At 38.1% G+C, this 23,149-nt stretch overlaps 3 protein-coding genes and 1 long non-coding RNA gene across 18 annotated transcripts; 2 read left to right on the plus strand and 2 right to left on the minus strand.

The window, feature by feature from the left end:
• Nucleotides 1-2,414: 2,414 nt before the first annotated feature.
• LOC112276415 (uncharacterized) lies at nt 2,415-4,686 on the plus strand. Its single transcript, XM_024507704.3, has 3 exons — nt 2,415-2,553; nt 2,986-3,080; nt 3,489-4,686. The coding sequence occupies exons 1-3, from the start codon at nt 2,415-2,417 to the stop codon at nt 3,756-3,758; spliced, it is 504 nt and encodes a 167-aa protein (XP_024363472.1). The 3' UTR covers nt 3,759-4,686.
• Nucleotides 4,687-9,516: 4,830 nt separating this feature from the next.
• LOC149986377 (uncharacterized) lies at nt 9,517-11,743 on the minus strand. 12 transcript variants are annotated; one of them, XR_016500729.1, is made up of 5 exons: nt 11,613-11,743; nt 11,160-11,212; nt 10,727-10,786; nt 10,462-10,547; nt 9,517-9,941 (listed from the first exon to the last, which is right to left on the minus strand). It is a non-coding gene; the product is annotated as an uncharacterized LOC149986377 (long non-coding RNA). The 12 variants fall into 12 exon arrangements; XR_016500733.1 differs by lacking the exon at nt 11,613-11,743 and adding an exon at nt 11,367-11,507 and having other exon boundaries at nt 9,517-9,934; nt 11,001-11,212; XR_016500734.1 differs by lacking the exon at nt 11,613-11,743 and adding an exon at nt 11,367-11,498 and having other exon boundaries at nt 9,517-9,934.
• On the plus strand, nt 11,715-13,054 carry LOC112276754 (uncharacterized). The gene is made up of 2 exons (XM_024508407.3): nt 11,715-12,322; nt 12,557-13,054. The coding sequence occupies exons 1-2, from the start codon at nt 11,810-11,812 to the stop codon at nt 12,809-12,811; spliced, it is 768 nt and encodes a 255-aa protein (XP_024364175.1). The 5' UTR covers nt 11,715-11,809; the 3' UTR covers nt 12,812-13,054.
• Nucleotides 13,055-14,531: 1,477 nt separating this feature from the next.
• LOC112276755 (uncharacterized) lies at nt 14,532-17,271 on the minus strand. 4 transcript variants are annotated; one of them, XM_024508410.3, is made up of 8 exons: nt 17,026-17,271; nt 16,548-16,615; nt 16,296-16,385; nt 16,034-16,075; nt 15,721-15,887; nt 15,479-15,580; nt 15,044-15,286; nt 14,532-14,832 (listed from the first exon to the last, which is right to left on the minus strand). In XM_024508410.3, exons 1-7 carry the CDS (start codon nt 17,064-17,066, stop codon nt 15,146-15,148), a joined length of 651 nt encoding a protein of 216 aa, XP_024364178.1. In that variant the 5' UTR covers nt 17,067-17,271; the 3' UTR covers nt 14,532-14,832; nt 15,044-15,145. The 4 variants fall into 4 exon arrangements, with proteins under 4 accessions (XP_024364178.1, XP_024364176.1, XP_024364177.1 ...); XM_024508408.3 differs by having other exon boundaries at nt 16,296-16,433; XM_024508409.3 differs by lacking the exon at nt 17,026-17,271 and adding an exon at nt 16,777-16,895 and having other exon boundaries at nt 16,296-16,433.
• Nucleotides 17,272-23,149: the final 5,878 nt, after the last annotated feature.

The raw sequence follows: 23,149 nt of genomic DNA on the forward strand, positions 1-23,149 counted from the left end.
AAAGCTTGGTTTCAAATCAGGAAAAAAGCAGAGAAAGACTGATGATTGAGATTTCTCATTTGGGTCATAGCCTTCGGCTTAAAGAACATAGGACAATTTTAGCTTACCAGATGGGCTTTCTTGTTGTCTGTTACCTATGCCCTAAAACCCCCATTTTGGCCAATGGTTGATGAAATGCCACATTATTGCTGCTGCTGCTGCTACAACTCCCAGAGCATGAGGCTGCCTCAGAAGGATTTTTCTTTTGTTTTTTCGTTTTTCCCAAGAGTGTCAGCAAAGCACGTTGATGATGTTTTTCCCCTTCAGAAAAAAAAACAAATATATATGGTTGCATGGCAAGAGGGAAGAAGAGGCAGAGGAGGAGCACGCTGGCTCAAAAGGTCCCAAAAGAAGCGTTGCCTTGCATGTGCTCCCCTTGGACTCTCTCACAGATACAGAGTGTGTGAGAGAGAGACATGGCCATTCTTCTCCTTCTTCTCCCTCTTCAGTGGCACTGTTCCAGGGGCCCTCCTCCAACTCCCATTTTATTCACGTTGACCTCATATCACCCACAGATACTTTTTTATTTCCCCCCCCTTTTGTGGACTTGGTGGCCACTTGGCACAGTGCTGGTCAGAGGCAGGCTTGGAGTCGCACCTTTGAGACTAAGAACCAACAGTCCACCAAAACAATCTGTGAACCCAAAAAACAATTTTGTATTGAATACCAGCCTCCAGCCTCAAAATAATATTCCCCATGCACTGCTGAGGTGACAGAAGGAAAAACAGAAAAAGAGTGAGCAGCCACATTAGTTATGACCACCAAACCCAACAGAATGGGAAGAAGAGTGGTGTGCTGTGCCCACAACACAGTATTTACACAAAGGAGTCAACACTGATAGAGAGAGAGAGAGAGAGAGAGAGATGTGTTAGGCCACCCATAATCTCCGAATCTTTCATTGTTGAAGCATCTGCTTCACTGGAGAGATGCAGCTTCGATGCAGCAGCTCCTCTGGTGGACTGAGGGAGTAGGAGGACACTTAGAAGACACATGTTGGAAGACACACAGAAAAAAATGGTTTGATTCTTCTACAGAAGGATATAAATAAACAGAAAAGAAAAGGAAAGGAGAGGTTAGAATTTGAGCTAGGAGGGAGGTGACTAGTTGTGTAGAAAGCAAGCAAACAGAGATCATGGAAGTCACACTGGGTTCACAAAAAGGAGGTCGGTTCTCCTGCTGCCAAAATTCACGCGCATTGCCACACCTGCTGGTACGCTTGCAATGTAAATGTGGCTATCAGGGATAGACAGCTACCGGTGTCTAGACAAGAGCGCCAGTGCACATTAACTAGGAGGGGAAAGGGTGAGGAATTGTAGGTGTGTAGAGATGGCGTTGCGCGAGGGAGGGCAGGGGGAGACCAGCTGCACCTTTCTTTTCAAGATGCCTGCCATCTTCTTCACCCTCTCGAGGTGTGTGCCGTCAGGGTCTGCTGACTGCCTGTCCGTCTGCCTGGCACCGCGGCGTCACTCCCGAGACCATCGCCTCACCTCTGCTGCAGAAACGAGAGATCACCATGGACGGGGTGATGCCAACATGGAGGAGGAGGAGGAGGAGGAGTTGCAGCGAGAGCCGGATGAAGGTGATGGGACCATCACCCCGGGCTCACCACATCTCCCCACCCACCCACCCACCCACCCACCCCTCTCACATCATCAGAGCCATGGAGCTGCAGCTTCGCTTTGTGGAGCAACAACGCCAAGATATAGAACTCACGTACCCAGACAAACTTCTCTATGCGGTACCAGTCCCTAGGAACTACTACTAGGAATCATTGCCCATCTTGATTTTTGCAATTTCAACGTTGCCTGTCGACAGTTTCCGTGCCATTGCATCAGGCGATGGTTTTTCGCTAGCTTGCCTATGATTACCGATTCAACAGCCGCTGACTTCCGGAGAGGAGCTCATCGAGCGGATCAAATTAGGAGTTGTGACCCTCCGGAAGGTTTCGGGTTTGGTTTCCCGGACTGCAGGAACCGTCGAGCTGCCTTCGGGCGCGGCATTCCATTTCTGCCAATCCGACCTGAATCTTGACGTTCGATACGCATCCACAGATTGCACTTAAGCAGTAGACGATCGCGCGCTGCATCCACTTCTCGGTAGTAGTAGTCGATACCCCAAGGGTGATGTTGTATCCCTCGATCCATTGACCGCGTTCCATTTCCTGCATTCTTATTGCTAGAACTGCCGATTGAGAATTCAATATCTGAGGCAGAGCACCCGTAGAGGACCCGTCCCATTGGCATTGTCTTTTGCGGGACATTCATCACTGAGTACCCCACCAGAGTTGATTGAAATTCACTGCAGCAGTTGCCCAGTCAGGGCGGACAGGCTCATTTCTGGCTCAAAACCCGGGATCACGTCGGTCCTGGTTGGAGATGTGTGCATCAAGGTGGAGAGGTGCTGCAGGAAGATTTGGGCACTGCAACTTGAGCCCCGTTATGGTTGCTTTCTCGATGATGAGCTTGGCGGTTTTGATAGTGTTTCCTGCCACAGTTGTTGCTCGCATCGGCCCTGGTAATTCATTCAATCCTTGGCCTGCTTTGAGTGATCGATTGAGCCAGAGCCATTTCAATGCAGTTGGTTTCTTCCCATGCTCTAGACCGTAGAAATGAATCTCTCTGGGATAAATTGAACCAAAACAACCTCACGTTTTCATGCCATGAGTACGGCTCTGCGGTCTCTCTGTTCTGGAGGTTGGACCACTGAAAGAATGCAGAGCTCGAGCGGACTTCTTCGTTTGTTTAAATTAGTGAAGAAAACCGAGAGAATTGACTTAATGCTGAAATCTTGGTGATGACTGCCAATTAACCAGAAACGGGAAGTTTTTCAAGTCGCAATGTGTTCGTAATCGGTAATCAACGTACGAGTAAACTGTATTTTATGAGTGCATTATCCAACTCGTGCCCAGTTTTGGAAGTGTTTGAATAGTTGGATGTTATTGTGCAGGAGTGACTGACCCTTCGGTACCAACGATCTTTCATATAAAGCAAATGCCGGCACTCTCCTCTCTTGATGCTGAAAATAAATCACGAGGCGTTCAGGTACCCTTTTCCCACCCTTTCAATAACCCATCTACAGCAACTCCCTCAGATTATCGTGATGAGTGAATTGTGTAGAGCAGCACATGCGGGAGTTGAAATGCACTACATTGTAAACACCAAGTGTGAATTTCTCTAATTGGTTCAGAGTGGCACACATGTTGTGACCACATCAAGTTCTTCAATCTAGAAGTACAAGTAAATCATAATTATGGCTGGGAGGTCCTCCTCAACCTAAAAGTAACGTTGAAACGTGCCGTTCCATCCCATCACTTCCATGGTTCCTGCTTACTTTCTCGTGTGGACGCGGCTTGTAAAGTTGTCATGTCCAATCTTGTGCACAAAGGAAAATACATGTATATGTACTAATTGATTAAGCAACACTGTGACTTTGTTCTTTATTCTTTCTAGAGGCAGGATATGAGAGACGTACCGCAGCAAGCAGACACCATTTTTGGCCATCCCCAGGGGAAAAGAATCTCTGATGGAAGCAGCAGCAGCAGCAGCAGGAGGGGATTAGTAGGATCGTCTCCCCCGACTTGCCGATTCAGGTGTGGAACGTGCACGCCCTGCAAGCCAGTGCACGTTGCCATTGGCAGCCCACACGGAGTGATCTCCGAGACCGAGTATTACCCCGAGGTATGGCGGTGTCAGTGCGGCAACCGGTACTACATGCCTTAAAGCTTCATCCCCACATTCAGTGCGGCAACGCAGCAACACACATTCGCAGACTGATCCAACACCGCCTCCTCCTCATTCTCCTCATCTTCCATTGTACCATACTCTTCTCACGGTTGAGGTCACTCCTTGTGATCCAGTCCAGCTTGTGGGTGCATCTCGACATGAAGAGGGCGATGAATAAGATCCATCGTCACAGGATTGGAGATATGCAACCAGAGTGCTCCGATAGTAAACATACGATCTCAGGTAGAGTTAGAAAAGCCTGCCTTTTTCTTCTTCTTTTTGTTTCCATCTTGTGTTGGGTGGTGGTGGTAGTGTTATTGAAGAAACGAGCTTAGGTTGGGAGCATACTGAAGAGCAGGTACATAATACTAGACATTCTCTAAGTAAATTAAAGTAACACTAGACTAAACTAGACTAGACTAGACTAGACTAGCTTGCCCCCCTTTGCTTTGCTTTGTCAGGGGTGTCCAGTTCCTTATTACATCTCCAACTTGGTCTTCTTCACTAGCTGCAACTCTTGTATTTGAAGGCAGAACTATTACCACAAATGAGAAAAGGACAGAAAACGGACACTAATGAGCTCTTTCTCATGACACACACATACACACATATATATATATATATATATATATGTTTGTTCACACGGGGTAGTCTCCCTTTCTTTATTGTTTTTAGAGAGTGGAGAAAGGCCAGATATATAATAGGACTTTTCACACACTCTGCATTCTTGTGGCAGTATGCCAAGGCTTAGGAAAGAGGAAATCTATGGATGAGAAGTAAAAATATATTTAGTTGGAAGCTTGAATGGTTTCTTACACTCTTGGAGATGCTCCATCCCAAGTCTACAGACTCAAAAGTATGAAGTGTCTTATTTTACAATAATAAATATATAGATGTGAGAATTTTATTCTCTTCTTCAATAACAGCAATGGTAATTTAATGTAATTGTTGTTGTTGTTGTTGTTGTTATTATTGTTTTTTTTATCACCTGTGGACCATTGATTTGGGCTTATGTTATAAATTGAAGATTTATAACACTCTTGTTTGGTGAAGAATCCATTGAAGTTGAGTATCCATTTGATGTGAATGGGCACTTCTTTATCTTTTCATCTTGCTTACTTTCTTCTTCTTCTCCTGAAACTTTCTTTAATCCAATGTTGTTTTACTTTTATTTATTGAAAAATAATCCTCCCAGGACAGTTACAAGTATCACACTCTGCTGTGTATGATCTGAAGCTGCAACCTCCCATACTTTATTTTTATTTTATGGTGGGTCTTTCCACAAGTGCAGAATATGTTAATGAAATGTTGCCAAACATTAACTCATGCATCAAAACTGGGCAAAAGTGGAGTCACAGATTCAACAAAGTTCAACTTGCACAAGAAGTTGAGTAGCTATGGCATACAGAAAATGGTGATGAAATGCTAAAAGTGACAATAGTAATGTATTCACTTTTCTTGGTATTTTCTCAAGAGGTTTAATTTTCACATTTTGATGCAATATTACAGCATCATTCAATTTTATTTACACCACCCATATATGATTGTGCATGAAAAAAAAAAAAATAATAAAAATGTTACAGTTTATTAAACTTGTATTCATATATCATTTTATTTAATATTATCCCATTTTTTAAAACAAAATCATGGATACATTAGCAATTGAAATTTGTAGGTTGGCATAAACCATAATGATGTAATTGGTTGTCAAATTCAGATTAAAAGATGAAAGTTCTCCCAAAGTTATAAATAAATATGACATTCAGAAAAGAAAAAAAAAAAAAAAAAAAAAAAAAGAAGAAAAAATCACTTAAAAGCTTAAGCTCTGAAACAAACACTTGTGCAAGATTTTGATTAATCACATTGGTAAAAATGATACTACTGTAAAAATACAATCATGAAAAAAAAATTTAGGTGATTGGATTAAAATCCTATTGAAAATATATAAAAAATACTTTCTATTTAATTTTTTTAATCATAAAAGTACCATACAAAATTTAAATTTAATTTCAATAATTACACATATAAATTTTCATATTATATAGACTGTTTATATTCTAACACATCATGGGAGTTTTCTTTTACTTTTCTTTATATATTTAATATTTTTTCACTCTACTTTCATTTATAAATTTTATCATCTTGTAAAATATATATGTATATATATGTATATATATATATATATATGTGTGTGTGTGTGTGTGTGTATATATGTATACACACATACATTCACACGTAAAAGAAGAAAGAAGAAGAAGAAAAAAGGCTTACTAATACAATATGGCTGGTTTTGTTATTTTGTTATTTTTTTATAAAATAAATTAAAAGAATGACCTTATGATTGGAATAATATAAATTTCCATTTCCAGATAATTTCTTAGTTATGTAGAGTTATCAATACATATAGAGATCTAACAATCAAGATAACATATTCATTTACTTTCTTATTAATATTATAATATTTTTAGTATGATTGCATGACTTCTAGTTGTTGTTCTTCACAAAGAGTGTTGATGTTAAGTTGTGAGCAATAAATAAAATTCATTGTACTTGGAATGGGTATGTGTGAATTATCAATAGGTGGCACTTGTTGATTGGTTGGGGTGGAATAATAATATAATTAGGTGCCACACTTCTCGGTTTTGTAAAAGTTGGATTCTCAATTTTATAACCCACCATTAATCAGAATTAGGTTGGCCTATTTGGCAGAAATGGGTCAAAGAGAATCTTCCACTAAAACATTTATATAAATTCCATTTTTGGGCCAAATTGTGTGAAAACACCTGGAATCCTCCTCATTTCTATTTCACTACATTGGGGTATTTTTATTTTATTTTTACACTTACTGCAAATATGCTTAAGTTATGGGAAATGGGTCGTCTACCTCAAACAAAGGAAAGGTCGCACAAGAGAAGCATGGTGACTGCTCCAAAGGAAGAGAAGAGAAGGAAAGCACACATTCATGGGATGGCTTTACAGCCCTTGTCATCTGAGGTGCAACCCAGCCAGGCTTCTCATTACAGCCTTCCTGCTTGGAAGTGTGTGCAAAGCCCCCCTCCCTCTTGCTCTGGAGGCAAATTTGTAAGATTAAAAAAGTGAAAAATAAAAATGAAGATATAAGTGTAAGAACAAAATCAAGCAAGCAGAGGCAGGAAAAGTAGGATAGAATCATGAGCTGCAGTAGTACTGAGCCTATGCTGAGAATACCAATTTTTATAGGCCCTTGTGTCTGAGCTGAGGTGGGGTAAGAAAGCTGCTCACCTTCTTTTCATTTTTGTAAGATGGCAATGAGGATGGTTCTTCATTAAAAGCATGGATTCTGTGTCCACTGCAATGGAAATATCAGGGTCCATCAATCCTTCCCCCAGTGGCTTCAGTAGATTATGGATGGAATTGCACTTGGGAGCTACTGTGGGCTGAGGTTCAATCACTTCTGTTACTAAAATCTCACTTTGGCTGCAGGCACTGTTGATGAGTGAGAGCCTGGTACTTGGTCCCAACAGGCACTTAATGCAAGCCCCACTGGCACAGCTCATGTATGTTTTGTGAATTGTACTGGAGCAACTTTGTGTGATCTTTTTCCAGGGACTGGCTTCCAGTATAATTTACCCTCCATCAAGGCTTCATTGTCTTGTCCTTTCAGTCTCATTTTTCCTTTTTGCCATTTCCCCAAAAATTGTATGATTGCTCAAGTACCCCTACCAGCCCAAGGTTGTGAGCTTCTCTCCAGCTTGGATCAAATTGGGTATCATATTAAGGTGCTACTACACATGTAAGGCTCACTCTGGTTAATATTAATGTGTACACATATGATCACTCTCTCTCTCTCTCTCTCTCTCTCTCTCTCTAGCTCATAATTAATTGACGATGATTTTTAATTGAAGCCCATAACACATGTGCAGTGATTGATTCCCTGTAGATGCATGGGGCACTGGCCACAGTCAAGACTGGGTCAGATGGAGAACCTAACCCAGCCTGGAAAAGATCCAAATGGTGACTGTGTGTACCACTTCATATTCTTCCTATGCTTTGAGCCAATGAAATATTCAATGTGGCCCTTTCTGCAACACTTGAAGTTCCATGGAAAGCAAGGCTGGAGGTGCTTCTTCTCATCCAGGTACTCTCCTCCTGTTTCAAAGGTCAACTAGTCACACAATGCAGAAACTGGGCCTTCCTTATCTGTTACTAACCAGGGACAAGTCACTGGAGGGAGGGGACCTGCCAAACCCTTTTTTTGGCTGGCATTGCAGTATAATAAAATCCCTTCATGTTTACCAACAAAGTGGAAAAAGTACCTTGTAAGAAAACCAGTTCATCTGCCAGAGTCCCAGCAAATGTGTTGGGAATATTACAGATTGACGTTCATATTACTGGGAGAAAGTGCAGGAATAGGTACAAGTTGTGTCAACAGAAAAGACAATTTCTACAGTACTGGCAGCCTAACAACTGATACGGTGCTAGTTTTTTTTGAAAAAAAAAAAAAAAAAAAAATTGATCAGGAGGAGCTGAAGTCAACCCCTTCTTGGGTCTTTGACATTGTTCAGAGTCAAGAGCACAAGGGATTCATGAATGGGCATCAGCTACTAGAATGCTGAAAGGAAGCTTCCGTTTCTCTATCAAGTCAAGCATCCCTAAACTGCTATGTCCCTATCAATACTAAAGTCGCAACTAGAGTATCTTACCACAAGGTCACTAATCCTTCGAAGGGCAGAGCTATTGAGGGTCCTCTCCAATTTCGTGGATATGCACTCTTTCTCTTGCAGTATAGTAACATCATCGAAGCTCTCATTCTTGTCCCTCAACGTCCAAGTCACTAGAATCCTATATCCTGTGTGAAAAAATTCTTCGTCATTGCCTTTTGTTAACACAATCCAACCCTAGAATGACCACTATATTCGGGGGGAGTACCCGAATCTTCAGCTGGCACCAGAGCCTTATATCATAGAGGAACTCAGAAGTATTCCTTCTTGAATTGGGAGCCTTGAACGCCGTTCTAGCAGAGATCTTGTTACTCTGGCTACCTCCCTTAGTGTGAGCGTTGGAAAGCATCTCAGAATGTGTAACAAGCGGGATCCTTCATTCACACTGCTTCCCCAGTCTGTGTCACGAATGGGTCATCGATGTGGAAAACTAAGGCGAAGGGCATAACTGGTGGCTCCTAGTGCTCTTCCTAGACTTTCACTTGGAGCAACCAAAGCTTTACAGAACACTGCATCCTCACTTTCAACTAGTCAGACGACCAGCTAAATCTAGTAACCATCCAGATGCGTGAGCATCAGGTCACAGAACGCATAAATCAACACGATACGTAATTTTATTCTAACGAGGATGCCTACCAAAGAGTTGCAAATGCTCATTCCAAAAATATATGAAAAAATGCTTGTTCTTCAACTCTGAAAATTCCCAACTGTGAATGAAGATAGTTTGCACATGACAAAACAGGGCAAGACTTACATCTGAAGACTAGACTCTAGCATCCCCAACTTGTGGTCTCTTAATCTATAACTTGACTCAAGCTTGACTATCGTGACTGGTGATATCATGTTGACTCAGTCAAAGTCACTTGAATGCACTGTTAATGTATAGTTAATGCATAGTTAATGAACTGTGACGACCCAACAATGACATAGCTTAAACTTTGCAGAGAAAGTGTGGGTGTAGACAACCTTTCAATGAGAAGGGCTGAAATACAAAGGCTCTCAATCTCATCTACAACACTTGCATCATGCGCTTTGGAATGGCTGTATGACCACAGTGAAGAATCGAAGACATCCTGCCATAAAATTTTGTAACAGTAGCCTTCAAGGCTCGCGGAAGCTGGTCATTTGGTGACATTCTTCAGAACCATTGCCAGTATTCCGAAATTACAAGCTTGTGAACTAGTCACACTAGTAAGAGATGATAGTGAAACTAGCTTCTATAGTGACTGGTCTGGGGAGCAACAAATTCGGGCTTTCTATCAGTTTTTTAAGTGAAGCATTCCTTACAAGAGGCCTATTATCAGTGAGCCTTTCTTTCAATTAATAAGTCCAACCAGGATAACTAATGGGACATCTGAATACCACGTTGCCAAGGTGAAGGTTCTGAAGATGGAGACCTCCCCATGTGCTCTCCCCTTCCTTCATCGGATACCTCTGTTGTTGGATCGCCACCTCTTGCTTTGATCTTCAGATCTGTTTCCTTAGAAAAATGATAATCTTTCAGCTTACAATAGTTTCTTGGTTGCTTTCACTACGCCTTAGAGTCACTCGTTTTCCAACACAAAGGCCTATCAAATCAAGAAAATTCCTGATGGTTACTAAGACAAGGCAAGAGACATTTCAGTACATGTCACTCGCCTCATCTAATTTCATTGCAATGTTAGTGATTTTATCAAGATGTTATGGCAGGATGAGTTAAGGCTACTGTTACAAAATTATATGTACGTTATATGTGAATCTAGCTCTCTGTAACTAAAGCGCATCCATCAATTCTTGGATATTTACAATGTGGCGTCACGAAGAAACTCTTTGCGGCACAATGTAAGGAAATACAACGTCATGGAACTCTGCAACCTGGTAACTGGATCAGCTTGCGAAGTTTCCAGAATACTTCGAAACCAACCAATCAAATCAGTCTTCCAAACTTACCAAATATGCAACCTCATGGGAACTACTCACCATTGAAAACTTGGGGAATGATTAAGGAAGCCGTTGTGTACCTCATTGTATGTTTGCGCCTCAAGCTCTTCTTGAAGGCTCACAAAGCCGTTAAAGGCACGAAGTGCCATATCCACAATTCACTTGACTTCATTCCATGCCATAGCCAAGAAACTTCATCAACGACAATTTGTACTAAAAAAAGCCAGTTATTCCATGATAACCACACTTTCCGTGTGCTTCTAGCTCCCTCACGTGGTGCCTCTGTGATTTATGTATCTTAGAGCAAGTCGAAGATTCGGGAACTGCACTCATGCGCACACACACCTGGAGCATGACGTCGTGAATCTTGTACTTCACGCATATTTCAATTGGTAAGGTCAAACCCTGCAAACTCCGTTACGAAAGATGAAAGACTTGTGTCCCAAGCAGATTGAAATTCAGAGTCGTCGCAACGATAGAGAATTAGACGATCTAAAACAACTGTTGATAAGACCAATCACTCAAGATGCCTACAAACAGAACTCCATGTTGTGCATATGAATTAAGCCCATCAAACTAGTACTCTTAACCCAATCCAAAACTGAAACCGTCTTCTCACTTGTAGCTTGTAACAATTAGAGCTGCGAGAATTAGGTTGACAGTGAGAATTCTAAGGCAGAAGCTTGGACTTCACCGCTACTCGCCGATGACCGAGATCACATTTTGTGTTGTAAGATTCATAACTCTAGGTCCGATGGTCTTCGTCACCAACACTGACCTCGCAAAGAATGTAGCTGCAGATCCTACGTCCAGAGCTCTTCCGCTTCCCCTCTATAAATTGTTCTCCACCCAACAAAACTCATGTTAGCATCATCTCTTGCACTAACCCTCGGACTCACACAGAATTGTATTCTCGCCATGTCAAGGCTGCCGCCATCTTAACCTTATAATCACATCACAGAATCACTGAACAACACCGCTTTACATGAAATCAAAATGCAATTGCTGCGTCCTTGGTTGATTTCTCTGTATACGAGCTTCAATTTATTGAAAAATTGGTTGCATGTAACAACGAGAAGTTGATTGACTAAAGGTAAGTATGAATCTTTGAAATCAGAAAATGGGTACCAGTTCACAATGCCTGTCATTCTTTAAATGAAAAATTTAAAGGAAAATTTCTTTAATTGAAATTAGGGCGAATTACTTCGTCACTGTTCACATTCACCCAAACCTGATGGTTTCATCACTGTTGGATGAATTATGATTGGGGTCTCCGCCTCATGGCTCGTTCCTTTTCAGAAGGCCCTGAGGGTCTGTTGCTGAGCGTCGCCGCTGATTTCGCATTTCTCCCATCTTAGCTCCTCGTGTGGTTCGCACTCTACAACTCTGTTGGGTCTTTCAGATTTGGCTCTCGAGAGGTTGGAAGCAATGGGAGCAGCTGCATTGAACGCGGGGGCGATTTGTGCAGTCTCGGGGATCGAGACTCTATCTTGTAGCGCAGCCGCATCGTCGTCAATGGCCCCTGTGTCCAAGGCATCGTTCTTCGTCGGCAATGGGGGCGGGCGGAAGCTTGTTGCATTGCGGGGCGTAGAAGCTTTGGGGAGTATTGCGAGGAGGAGCATTAAGGTCGTCGGGGCCATTGACAGGAACTCGACAACCACCTCAACAACCGCGCCGGCGGAGGTTCCCACTTCCACTTCCACATCCGAGGAGGCAGAGGTTCTGATCGAGAAGAGGTACTCCGCATTCCCTGCTGCTTTGGGAATCGATCAGATTATGGATATCCTGCCGCACAGATTCCCGTTCCTGTTGGTGGACAGGGTGATCGAGTACAATCCAGGGGAGTCGGCTGTTGCCATAAAAAATGTGACTATCAATGACAACTTCTTCCCTGGTCACTTCCCCCAGCGGCCCATCATGCCTGGGGTGCTCATGGTAGAGGTAAGACGTCATTTCAGGGATTTGATCATCTTGATATGAATGTAACATTGCAGTGCGCATGGTTTAGGTCAATAATGTAATAGTGTGGGCATTTCTATTTGTTGTCTTCTGGCCCCTGTTCTATTTTGAATCCTGAGCAGGTTTCTAATGTTCTGTCCATGTAAGTACCGTAGCCAATACTGAAAACATCGTGTGCTCTCGTGCGTGCTGAAACCATTTTGGTTGCGAGAGTAGGCTATGGCGCAAGTAGGAGGTATTGTAATGTTGCAGCCGGATGTGGGGGGCTCAAAGGAATCGTTCTTCTTCGCTGGAGTAGACAAAGTGCGTTTCCGCAAGCCAGTCATTGCAGGTGATACCCTCCTGATGAAGATGAAGCTTACTAAGTTGAACAAGAGGTTCGGAATCGCGAAGATGGAGGGTCAAGCCTACGTTGGTGGCGAATTGGTGTGTGAAGGGGAGTTTATGATGGCTCTGGGTAAGGCTGAGTGACCAATCGGCAGCATGAAATCGACATTCTGATATTCTTAAAGATTTCTTATAGTTTCTGCGTTTTCGTGAGTTGATTGCAGCTGCTCCACCTCCTTCCATTACTCACCTGCTGCTTGTAATATACATTTCGTTTTTGGTGTCGAACTTCAAAATTTGAGGGTCATGAAATATTGTGGTTCATATTGATAGAATGTTGAGATTGAGGTTGTTGCAGCCTCCTATTACAAAGTTTCAATGTTTGAACACCTGTGCATGTTTCACATGAATTTCTGTGTCTTGGTAATCACTCCTTCAAGCGGTTTTTGATTTTTAATCATTGAACTGAACTTCATGCTCCAGTAGTTTGGAAGTTTCAAGCAGGAAGGGAATGGTTTTATTTCGATCAAGAAATATGGATAAGCATACATTTTGCACAATCGAATTTGTCCATTTTTTAAGCTCAATTTGACTTAGATGTCAATAGCATCATGTCATTATGCCTTGTTCTTTACGTGGGCTTGAAGCTCCTGATTGCAGAGCTCCTTCCATCTCCTACCTGATGAGCGGGAATTAGCACGAACGACATATTCTCATATACCCACAACGAATTACATTACATTGCACCTTTTCTGTTTTCTATTTTAGAACTCCGCTGTAACGCGGTGTCCACAGATTGTATTGCGGGAAGCTGAAGATAAATGATCATCCTGCTCTTGAATACCTTGGGCTCACTAACTCATGTTAAGGAAATAACTGAATGCTATCTTTCGGTGAAGTAGCTCTGATTTCAATCGGGGAATGTTAGGACTGCTTACTAGCGAAGATGGCGAAATCAACACACATTGCAGCAGTTGGTTGCGTATGCGCACAATGCCTCTCTTTGTCAATACTTGCTTAGTGTAGTTGCCTGAATACAAGTGCCGCTCATGTGGGCTTAAGCATCATCATCAATTTGTTTCAATTGAATCGTGAAACCTTCATTCACCAGAAGAAAAGTTTCACCAGCTCATAGGCTTCTTGTTTCCGCGGCAGTACAACCCAAATTAAACTCGTGAACATTGTGCATGGAGATATTGTTCGGGGCAGTCATAGGACTACACTTGGTCATAAGTAGTCGTTTAGTGTTGTGAAGGCCGGGATGAGATTGCATTTTACGCGTATTTGGCGAACATGGGAGACGATATGTGCTAAAAGCAGGCGCATACTTAATGACTCAGCTCCTCGTGGATACAATATTGGTTGCCTGCATTCACGAAATAGTGCTGGAGAGCTTCGCAGAATTATTTTCTACAAATCAGTTCAGTTTGTCTTCACAGTGATGGATGAACTCTGACTGTTTAGACCACTTCCGTAGTAATTTCAATTGATTATGGAAAGTTATCAACTCCAGTTGCCTTCCAATCTGCTCAACATGCTGAAGACATGTGCCTACAAATAGAGGTATTTGGTTTCTAGTGTGCCCTCGAATCAGTTCTTTAAGCTGCACCAGCCTTGCTTGTCTCAAAGCGCACGCAGGTATCGACGTCTCTGTGGCTATATCTGATTCTAGAACCATTGCGTGTCACAGGATGATTCCGACTAAACTTGCTCGTTTTCGGTTTCTGATTGCCAGATTACAAGTACCGATTACAAGATGAAATGCTAAGGTTTTCGCCTAATGGCTGATGAAGCATTCGCCAGGCAAAGCACATCCGCTTTAGTTGCAGAAATAGGTTGCATCAATATCGGTGTACACATGAGGTTCTAGCCCAACAAACAGAACGAGGTATCAAAACAACACCTCTTTTAGTTGAGAGTTTTCATGTCGGTGCCACTACAGCACACAAAAAAGTCTCTTTTATACTAATTACATGAGAAAGAAAGTTACCTACTTAAACATCTAACATAAGTAGCGGCTGCACTAATCTCAAAGATAACCAACCAGGGTGCTGGACAATGTGCTAGGGTTCTTCATCTTCAGCTGTAATTGATCGAGAGTTTGCGGTCACAGCTACAGATCAAAATTTCAAGAGATTGATGGTCCTCCCACCAGCACATCTGAACTGTACATCACAGATTAAATTTCCTCAGACTCACACGCGCCGGAACATTTTCTTCTTCAAAAAATACAACATTACCCATCTCAGAACGAGGAAAATTTAAGACGGCGTCAATCAAGGAAGTCGTCATCCAACTCAACAAATACTTCTCAGAAAGTCTTAACGCCTAATCAAATGTATTCACTACAGACACGTCCCAGGCGGGCATACTTACATCTCTTTTTCCCCTGTTGAGATCGTTGTTGAAGCATGGTTCTACCAGCTTCTTTAGTTTCCTGACACATCACAAATCGGCGCCACCTAACTTCCCCACCTCCTAACCCGAAAATGGTCTGGTCCAACTGAGGGCCTCTTCTACAACAGATTCATCCACAAAGGGCCGCAGCGTCCACATCATTTGATAATTTTGTAAAAGCTCGGATGACAAGTCTAGTCCGAGCGTACCCACCACCCTTTCCTGTTTTGCCACCCAATCCTACCCCTTGTTAGAAAGTTTTAGAAGAAGTTGGTAGCATTTTGAACAGCACAAGATTACTTCATCATAGTACCTACAGACATGACTAGGAGCGGGTATAAGTAAGCAAGGCCGTGGTTGACAATATACTGAGGAAAATATATCTGTTCAAGTCGTCAAGTGGATTTACGAGACCTGCATGGTGAAGTCTTGTTGTAGCATGGTGTAAATGGCTGCCATTGTTGTCACGTAGTCTGGAGTGAATAGCTGACGTACTTTGGTTCTCAGGGAGGTTACCTGTAGGGAATAAAGGATGCACATTGTAAGCATGAACATGACACCATCATTCAAACCATAAATTTTTTGAAGGCTTCCGGCATGCTTCATTTTCATCAAAGAAGAAGTGGGCAAAGTCAATGTAAAGGTAAGGCGCTTACTTGTACATGGCATCCAGCTCCTTGTCCAACATCCTCTTCTTGTGCAGGTTCGGAGCTCCCCTCCCCATCTATCAATGCAACGTTGTTCAAGCGCGCACTCAAATCTTCGTGCATGATTCCATTAGCCTCTCCCAGCAAGCCTTGAATCTCCTCCATGACTCCGCGTGCTGCAATCGACCACAAGAACCAAGGGCCAAGGAAAACAATATATGAGAGCTCACTTACAACACCTGTAAAAACCCCTTTCAAACCAACACTCAAATAGACAAACCCTGGAGATCATGTAACATAAGACGCTTCACCAAGAGAGTACCTTGCTGGACGTGGTTTTGAAGGCCCTTGAGCGCATTGTCCACTGCTAGTTCTTCAAAGTGCAAGCAACAAGTTCTCATCAACAAGACGCGGGAATCAGATAGGCGGGGATAATGAAGAGAGAAAATATCTTTAAAAAAACATAGTATCTGAAAGAGATTCAAATATATGTAGACAGGCGCGGGTTGATTGTAGCATGGCAATCCCGTGGCAATCCAATGGCAATTCAACCAGAGACAGGGGAGACAGGGATGAACAATTACACTTCACCAGCACGGCATGATCGGTGTGACAATGACGGTACCCTGCCTCCTGATACGCAACTAGACGCTCACTGGCCTGACTCGCCAGCACTTGTATCAACACGCTTGAGTTATTTAGTGGCGATCTACGAAACATTTCTGCGTTACAACAGCCATCCTTGATCTTTTTAAGCTACAATCAAAGCAGCTGAGGGTTAAGAAGACTTCAAATTAGCAACTAAAATTGAGGGCTAGTGGAGAAAAGTGCAATACCGAGCTCTTGCTGAAAGACCGCCAGCATTTGGCTGCTTAGCTTAGACATATCTTCCAGAGACACCACTCTGGGTTCCAGCCAAACACATTCCCAGGGATAGTCTCAGAGAATATTTCACGAATTGAAGGAAGCGGAAATCTATCAGTTTCGTACCCCTCCCATTGCTCTCCATTCATCACATCTCTATATTCAAAGCGCTAGCAAATTCACTCGGTTCTGTGGCATAACCTTCCATACATGAAACATCAAAAAATGATGAAAAGAACCATCTGTTCCATTAAGCACAACAAAATGATAGTCATCGCGTGCGATGCTCAATGCCCCCTACTCCAACCGCTTCGGTAAGGCCACAAATTCAGACGCAAAAAGAACGTTGCCATGGCTTGCCAAGCAGATCGAGCTCATGCCTTTTGAAGAGAGCCTAATTAGATAAGCCTAAGCGCACGTTGGAAAGGGAAAGGGCCTTGAGATAAGAACCTCGCCATGAAAGTCTGAAAGACGCGCGACACGTTGGCCATGGACAAATCCACAGCCCCTCCGTTCTCTTCTCTGCCGCAAGTTAACGAAAGGACGTGTGAAATCAGCGGAAACAAAATTAATAGAAAGGCAAGACGAGAAGGTGGGTCGGGTGAAGATTTAGGTCATCGGTGACATGCACACCCGATTTTCAAAGCCACACCAGCTGAAGACGAAACAGTGCGAGGACCAAATAAACAAACCAACAAACACTGCATCCCCCGTTTGGAATCCAACATCCTCCGTCAACAAAAGCTGGACGGAACGTGCCGAAGTGAACGAACGAAAATATGAATTAACGAATGAACTCAGTGGACGTATCGAGCTTTCGTCGAGAAGAATGTGCCAGGAATTGTGACTTCGTCCTTGTGTTGCCGAAATATAGTGTTCCCCATTTCAACCACTGTCCAGAGCTGACGCGGGGGGGGGGTGAGGCCCAGACACGGTGATAGGGCCCCGACTTGGATAATTTCTGCATTCTGGGAGTTGTGTCAAAACAACCAAACTAACGTAAAAAATTAGGGGAATATTAAATAGACCTAGGTTTTTATTAAATTGACATACCCATGATGAAGAATATGGTCATCATGATGAATGCCGTTGGTTTTTATTGGTTACTAGTGAAGAAATGAATCTTGAGTTTTTTTTTTTTTTTTTTTTTTTTCTTTTTTTCATCATGATGGTTAGGATGGGTGGATTATTTTAATAAAAGCCTAGGTCAATGTAAAATTCCCTAGTAATTAATATACACTATTTATGTATATTATCAAGGATTATCATGTTATATAATGGCACTTTTAAGTTACATTTGGTTTGTAAATTGGATTTCATTCTATTCATGTTTGTTGTCATCCATATATATATATATATATATATTTGCAAGTTTCTTCTTGTAGAATTTGAATATATTCAATTAAGCCCAACCTTATCATTTTTCTAGTATTGTAGAATATTTTATATTCCTACTTTAAAAAAATATATATTTTTAAAATCCAAATAGTTGAGAAACAGAGTCATTAATATAACGATCACATGATGTGGAGGGTGTTGAGTCTTGGTAAAAGAACACTTGAAAAAGTAGCTTGTTTATAAGAAAAAACTTTCTAAGGCCTCTATTTCTTGGAACTAGAAGTAGTCAAATCCAAAAAAATTTAAACCTATTTATATTTTAAAAATTTATGTAGAATAATTTTGTGTATAAATTTTTTTGTATGTATGTTGGAATTGATTTGACTTTGTCATGCATTCACAACTATCCTTATATGCCATAAAATCCAAATGAACATTACTTTTCTAACAAGCATAAGGTCTAAATAATGTATCTTATTAATTGAATGATTTGATAGATTTGCTTCATATATAAAGTTCTATTTGATTTTTTTCTTAACTGGTGGTTTCTTGGTTACTGAGACATAATCAAGCTACAATCCAAGCAATAAAAAAAATCCATAATCTAGGTAAATTATTTTTGTTAGAATTGATTAAAATATTTTTTGAAGTATTTTTAACATATTTATATAATTTATTTGATAATATTATGCATATTTAATTTCCAAGAAAATTCTTATTATTTTTTTAATAAAATAAAATATTTTCTATTAATATACTAAAAAAGAAGTTATTTTGAAGAACTTGATTGATTATTTGAATAAAATATTCTCGTATGATATTCCAAATAATATGAATAATTTGATTCTAGCACCATCAAGACTTAAAATTTTGTTACTTTTTATTTCATTAATAATTTCTTCTATTCATTGAGACTAAAAGAATAAATCAGTACTTTATTTATAAAGATAATAACTTCAATAAGAACAATATTTAGTAATAAAATGAAGACCTCTTAATTTTCTAGAAATTATTTTTTATATTTATAAAATTTAGTAAAAAAATCATGATAGATTTATTTATAGTCGAGCAGATTCTTTATTTCAATATAATGTTAATTTTGCAACTCTAGGATATTTAATATTAGCAAAATTTAAGAATTTTCTAGCATTAATTTTACCAAAATTTCTTAACTAATACATGTTTTTATTATTTGACATTCTTCCTTCTACTTTTTATATTAAATTAATTTGATTTGTATCTTTTTAAAAATTTCTTGCAATGATGAATCTTAAAGATGGAATTATAATTTTTGATAAGCCTCTAATACATTTTTTTACGATTCTAGATATTTTTTTTCCTTCTAAAAGTCTTATTGTCACAAACATACATATTAATATTAGTATCTATTTAGATAAGATAAGTTAGGTAGAAGTAGGTAAATTTATTAATATCTTGTGAAAAAAATTCTTAGAAGTTTTATAGATGCAAATTTGACTTTCTAAATATTTGTATGTAATTGACAGGTCAAAAACTTAGCCAACAAGCTAACCATGTATTCCACACGTTAACCACTTACTTTATAAATTGGCCATATAATGCACATATTGAAAAAAATTGCTTTATAAGTTAGATACATGTCTTATAAGTTGAACACATATTAGATGATCTATAGAACATTTTCATATAATTTCTTTGTTAGATAATATATATAGAGGCAAGAATGAGGTCTTTTTTTACTCTTGTCAATTTCTTTTTTTTCTTTTACTTTAGCTTCAAGAATCTATAGTTTTTTTGTCTTTGACAATAGCCATTTAAGTTTTTTCTTAAATATACATGCTTTTTAATCATCTTTATGTCATCTTTTTTTAAGACACATCTCACCTATTTAATCTCATTCTTCAAGTTCTTATCCTTGATACTTATTCATTATAAAAATTCTTGTATAATCTTACAAATAATTAAAACTTCGTACAAAATATTTTTTTATTTAATTTAATCTATATTTTTTATTCAACAAATAGCTTGTAGATTATTTAGATAAAAATATTTACTTCATAATCAATTTTTATATGTGTGAATTTTTGTGGTTGAATTTATACTTTAATAGAAGAATCTTTTAATACCTATATATACATATTTTATGTTTTATGTTTTTTTTAGTTTTTATACTTTTAACATATTATTATTTAAATATAATCTATTTGATATTGTTAGCCTAAAAAAATTATATTCATTTCTTGTGTTTTTAACCATTACTAATTTTTATCCAATATTAACAAAATATCACAATAAAACTTATTTATATAAGTCAAGCCACATCTTATTGCTTTCTTAAAAAGTATTAGAGGTTTAAATAATGATTAAGTCTAGTAATTCATATAATAAGCCTTTAAAAATAATCCATAGAGCCGTATTATTTAGAAGTGAATTATAATTAACTATTTGATATTTGATGGATAGAAAAATCAATGTATATATATATATATATATATATATATATATATATGTTTATATATCATTAGCCTTAGTATTATTAGAATGGTTTATATAACTTAGAAAAACTTCTAAAAATAAATAAATAAATAAATATTTGGCCAATACATACTCTTTGAACCTTGCATCTATAAGTAGAAAAAATTATTTAAAATAAATAATATATCATATTTTAGAAAGAAGCTTTAAGTATGTCTTTGAAAACTAAAGGATTTAGGTGATTTTTTTAATCTGGTAACAATTATGTGACATGGTTTTTGAACTCATAAAAATAATTATTGTTTTTAAGGCTTCAAAAGATACTTCAACTTCTTTGCTTCACTTGAGTTTGTCTTTATATGCCAAATATGTAAAAAGGGGCCCAAATTGAAAAAAGTTCTTAATGAAGGTTTGATAATAATTAGCAAATTCAAAAAAATATTGCACAATTTTAATTTTTTTTGAAATCTTCTAATCTATGATGTATTCTTAGAAGTTAACTTGAATAATATAAAATATATATTTTTGTATCTTCGCATATAATCTTATATCTCTCAATTTTTGTAACATACAACAAATATGAAGTTCATGCTCTACTATATTATTAGAGTAGATTAATTTTTTTTTTAGATAATAGACAATAAAATCATCAAGAAAATTACAAAAGATATCATTTATTAGATGTTGAAAAGAAATTGATATATTTATAAATCCAAAAGATATGATATTATATTTACAATATCCATACCTGATTCAAAAGGTAGTTTTCTATTCATTTATTTTTTTTTGATGTATATTAGGTTGTATGTTCCTCATAAATCTATTTTGTATAGATCTTTGCTTGATTGAATTGATTATAAAGTCCTAAAATCAAAGATAAAGGATACCTATTTTTGATGGTGATCTTTTTGAATCTTCAATAATTTACAAATAGCTATAAAGATTCGTCTTTTTCTTTATAAATAAGATAAGATTTCTTACTGGAGATTTAAAGTGGTATATGAAATTTTTAGCCAAGTTCTTATGAATATACTCTTTTAGTGCAATCAACTTGTTCTGCAATAAATTATAAATTAATTCAATTAGTGATTGAACTCCTTCTTAAAGATTAATGAAATAATTATAGGAACAATAATCTAAAAGAATATCAATATTTTTTTTTCAAAAACATCTTAATAATCTTAATATTTGCTTCAAATACCATTTAAAGTCTTTTTTCTAATAAAAATAAATATAACATATATATCAAATGCTAATCTTTCTTTTGCAGTATACATGAAAGCTCTTGCATCTATCAATAAGAATTTGATTATATTAGACTTATTGTTTTTTATTTGATTAATAAAATCTTTGATTAAATTATAAGAAAAATTAAGGTTATATAAAATCTAATCTATGTGCAAATTATATTTTTTTAACTACAATAATCTTTAAATAACTAGATTATAGGAAGATTTAATGATATTAAATATTACTAAGCTATTATAATCTTTAGTTGCTATATCTAAAAAAATTGGTTCATAGATAATATTTTTAAAAGATAATGAATAATCATCTATGATTTCTACATGTATAGATTTGATTTTCTTGATTAAGAATATTTTTTGTTTTTAGACAAAATCCTTGTCCATAAAAAACATTCAAGCTCTTGAATCTAATAAAGCAAAGATTTTGTGCTCTTATTATGGACATATACATTTATCTTAATAATTACTTATATGATTAGGTAGAAACAAATAAACATAGATTAATTTCATAAAGTCTTCTAGAGAAGCTTTCTAAAAGCTTTATAGACACAATTTTGACTTAAGATGTATTTGTAGGTTGAAAACTTGGCCAATGCGTTAACCATGTAGAATAAGCTAACCATGTGGTGCATACATAGATAACTTGCTTTGTAAGTTAAGACATATAGCTAGCAAAGTCAATATGTTTTGGAGGTCCTATAGGATATCGCCACATAATTCCTACTTAAGAATATATATGGACGGAAGAGTGAAGCCTTCTTTACTCTTGTCAATGTTGTTATAGTCTTTAGTCTTATTTCAAGACTTTCTAGTCTTCTTATTTTTGACAATAGCGATTCTAGTTAATATTACATTACTTTTTGAGTGACTTTTTAATTTTCTTTAGTGACACAAGAATATATTAAGGATTCTCTTTCTTTGAGATTCATGCCCTTAACAGTTTGAAAAGAATGCTAACATATTGTTTCTGTCTTGTTTTAGAAGTGAGTGAATTATCTCACTCCTATTGTTGTATTTTGAAGGTTACGGACTATCCACCTTTTAAACAAAAAAATATTATTTTCTAACAATGATCTTTCCTTAAAGAGAGTGGATTATCTTTTTTTGTGGAAATTTTTATTAAAGGTTGTGGATTACCTTCATCTAATTTAACTTTTTGGATTTGTTTGAGTTGCCTATGGCTGGAAAGATTATAGATGCTACTCCTAGCGAAAGTGAAAATAGATTTGTAACTATTGCAAATCTTCATGAGCTTGACAATACTCTTAGAGTAGAAATTTCATGTATTTCTAATGTGAATTATGGAAGTACTATGCCTATGCCTATGGAAGAAGTTCAAAGTCTATAGCAAGAAGTTGTGCAATTGAAGGAAGCAAATAGATCAATCTTACAACCAAATTTAGGAGGTTTTGCTTCTACAAATATGACAAGGATAAGGATTACTATGCATGAGAAGTTTGATGGAATAAGATTAAAATTTCGAAGATTTTTGCAACAAATCAAGCTCTATCTAAGATTACATCTTTTCTAATACT

The sequence above is a fragment of the Physcomitrium patens genome, chromosome 24, assembly GCF_059467195.1.
Source record: "Physcomitrium patens ecotype Gransden chromosome 24, ASM5946719v1, whole genome shotgun sequence".
Lineage (NCBI taxonomy): Eukaryota > Viridiplantae > Streptophyta > Bryopsida > Funariales > Funariaceae > Physcomitrium > Physcomitrium patens.

Bases quoted from the DNA above. Each gene is read 5' to 3' on its own strand.
- LOC112276415 (XM_024507704.3), top strand. From the start codon at position 2,415: ATGTGTGCATCAAGGTGGAGAGGTGCTGCAGGAAGATTTGGGCACTGC. The intron at 2,554-2,985 runs GTAATTCATTCA...GTTATTGTGCAG, and splicing joins TGTTGCTCGCATCGGCCCTG to GAGTGACTGACCCTTCGGTA. The intron at 3,081-3,488 runs GTACCCTTTTCC...TATTCTTTCTAG, and splicing joins ATAAATCACGAGGCGTTCAG to AGGCAGGATATGAGAGACGT.
- LOC112276754 (XM_024508407.3), top strand. From the start codon at position 11,810: ATGGGAGCAGCTGCATTGAACGCGGGGGCGATTTGTGCAGTCTCGGGG. The intron at 12,323-12,556 runs GTAAGACGTCAT...TTGCGAGAGTAG, and splicing joins CTGGGGTGCTCATGGTAGAG to GCTATGGCGCAAGTAGGAGG.
- LOC112276755 (XM_024508408.3), bottom strand. From the start codon at position 17,066: ATGGCCAACGTGTCGCGCGTCTTTCAGACTTTCATGGCGAG. The intron at 15,581-15,720 runs GTAAGCGCCTTA...TATTCCCTACAG, and splicing joins GAGCTGGATGCCATGTACAA to GTAACCTCCCTGAGAACCAA. The intron at 15,287-15,478 runs GTCTCGTAAATC...GTGGCAAAACAG, and splicing joins AACAAGACTTCACCATGCAG to GAAAGGGTGGTGGGTACGCT.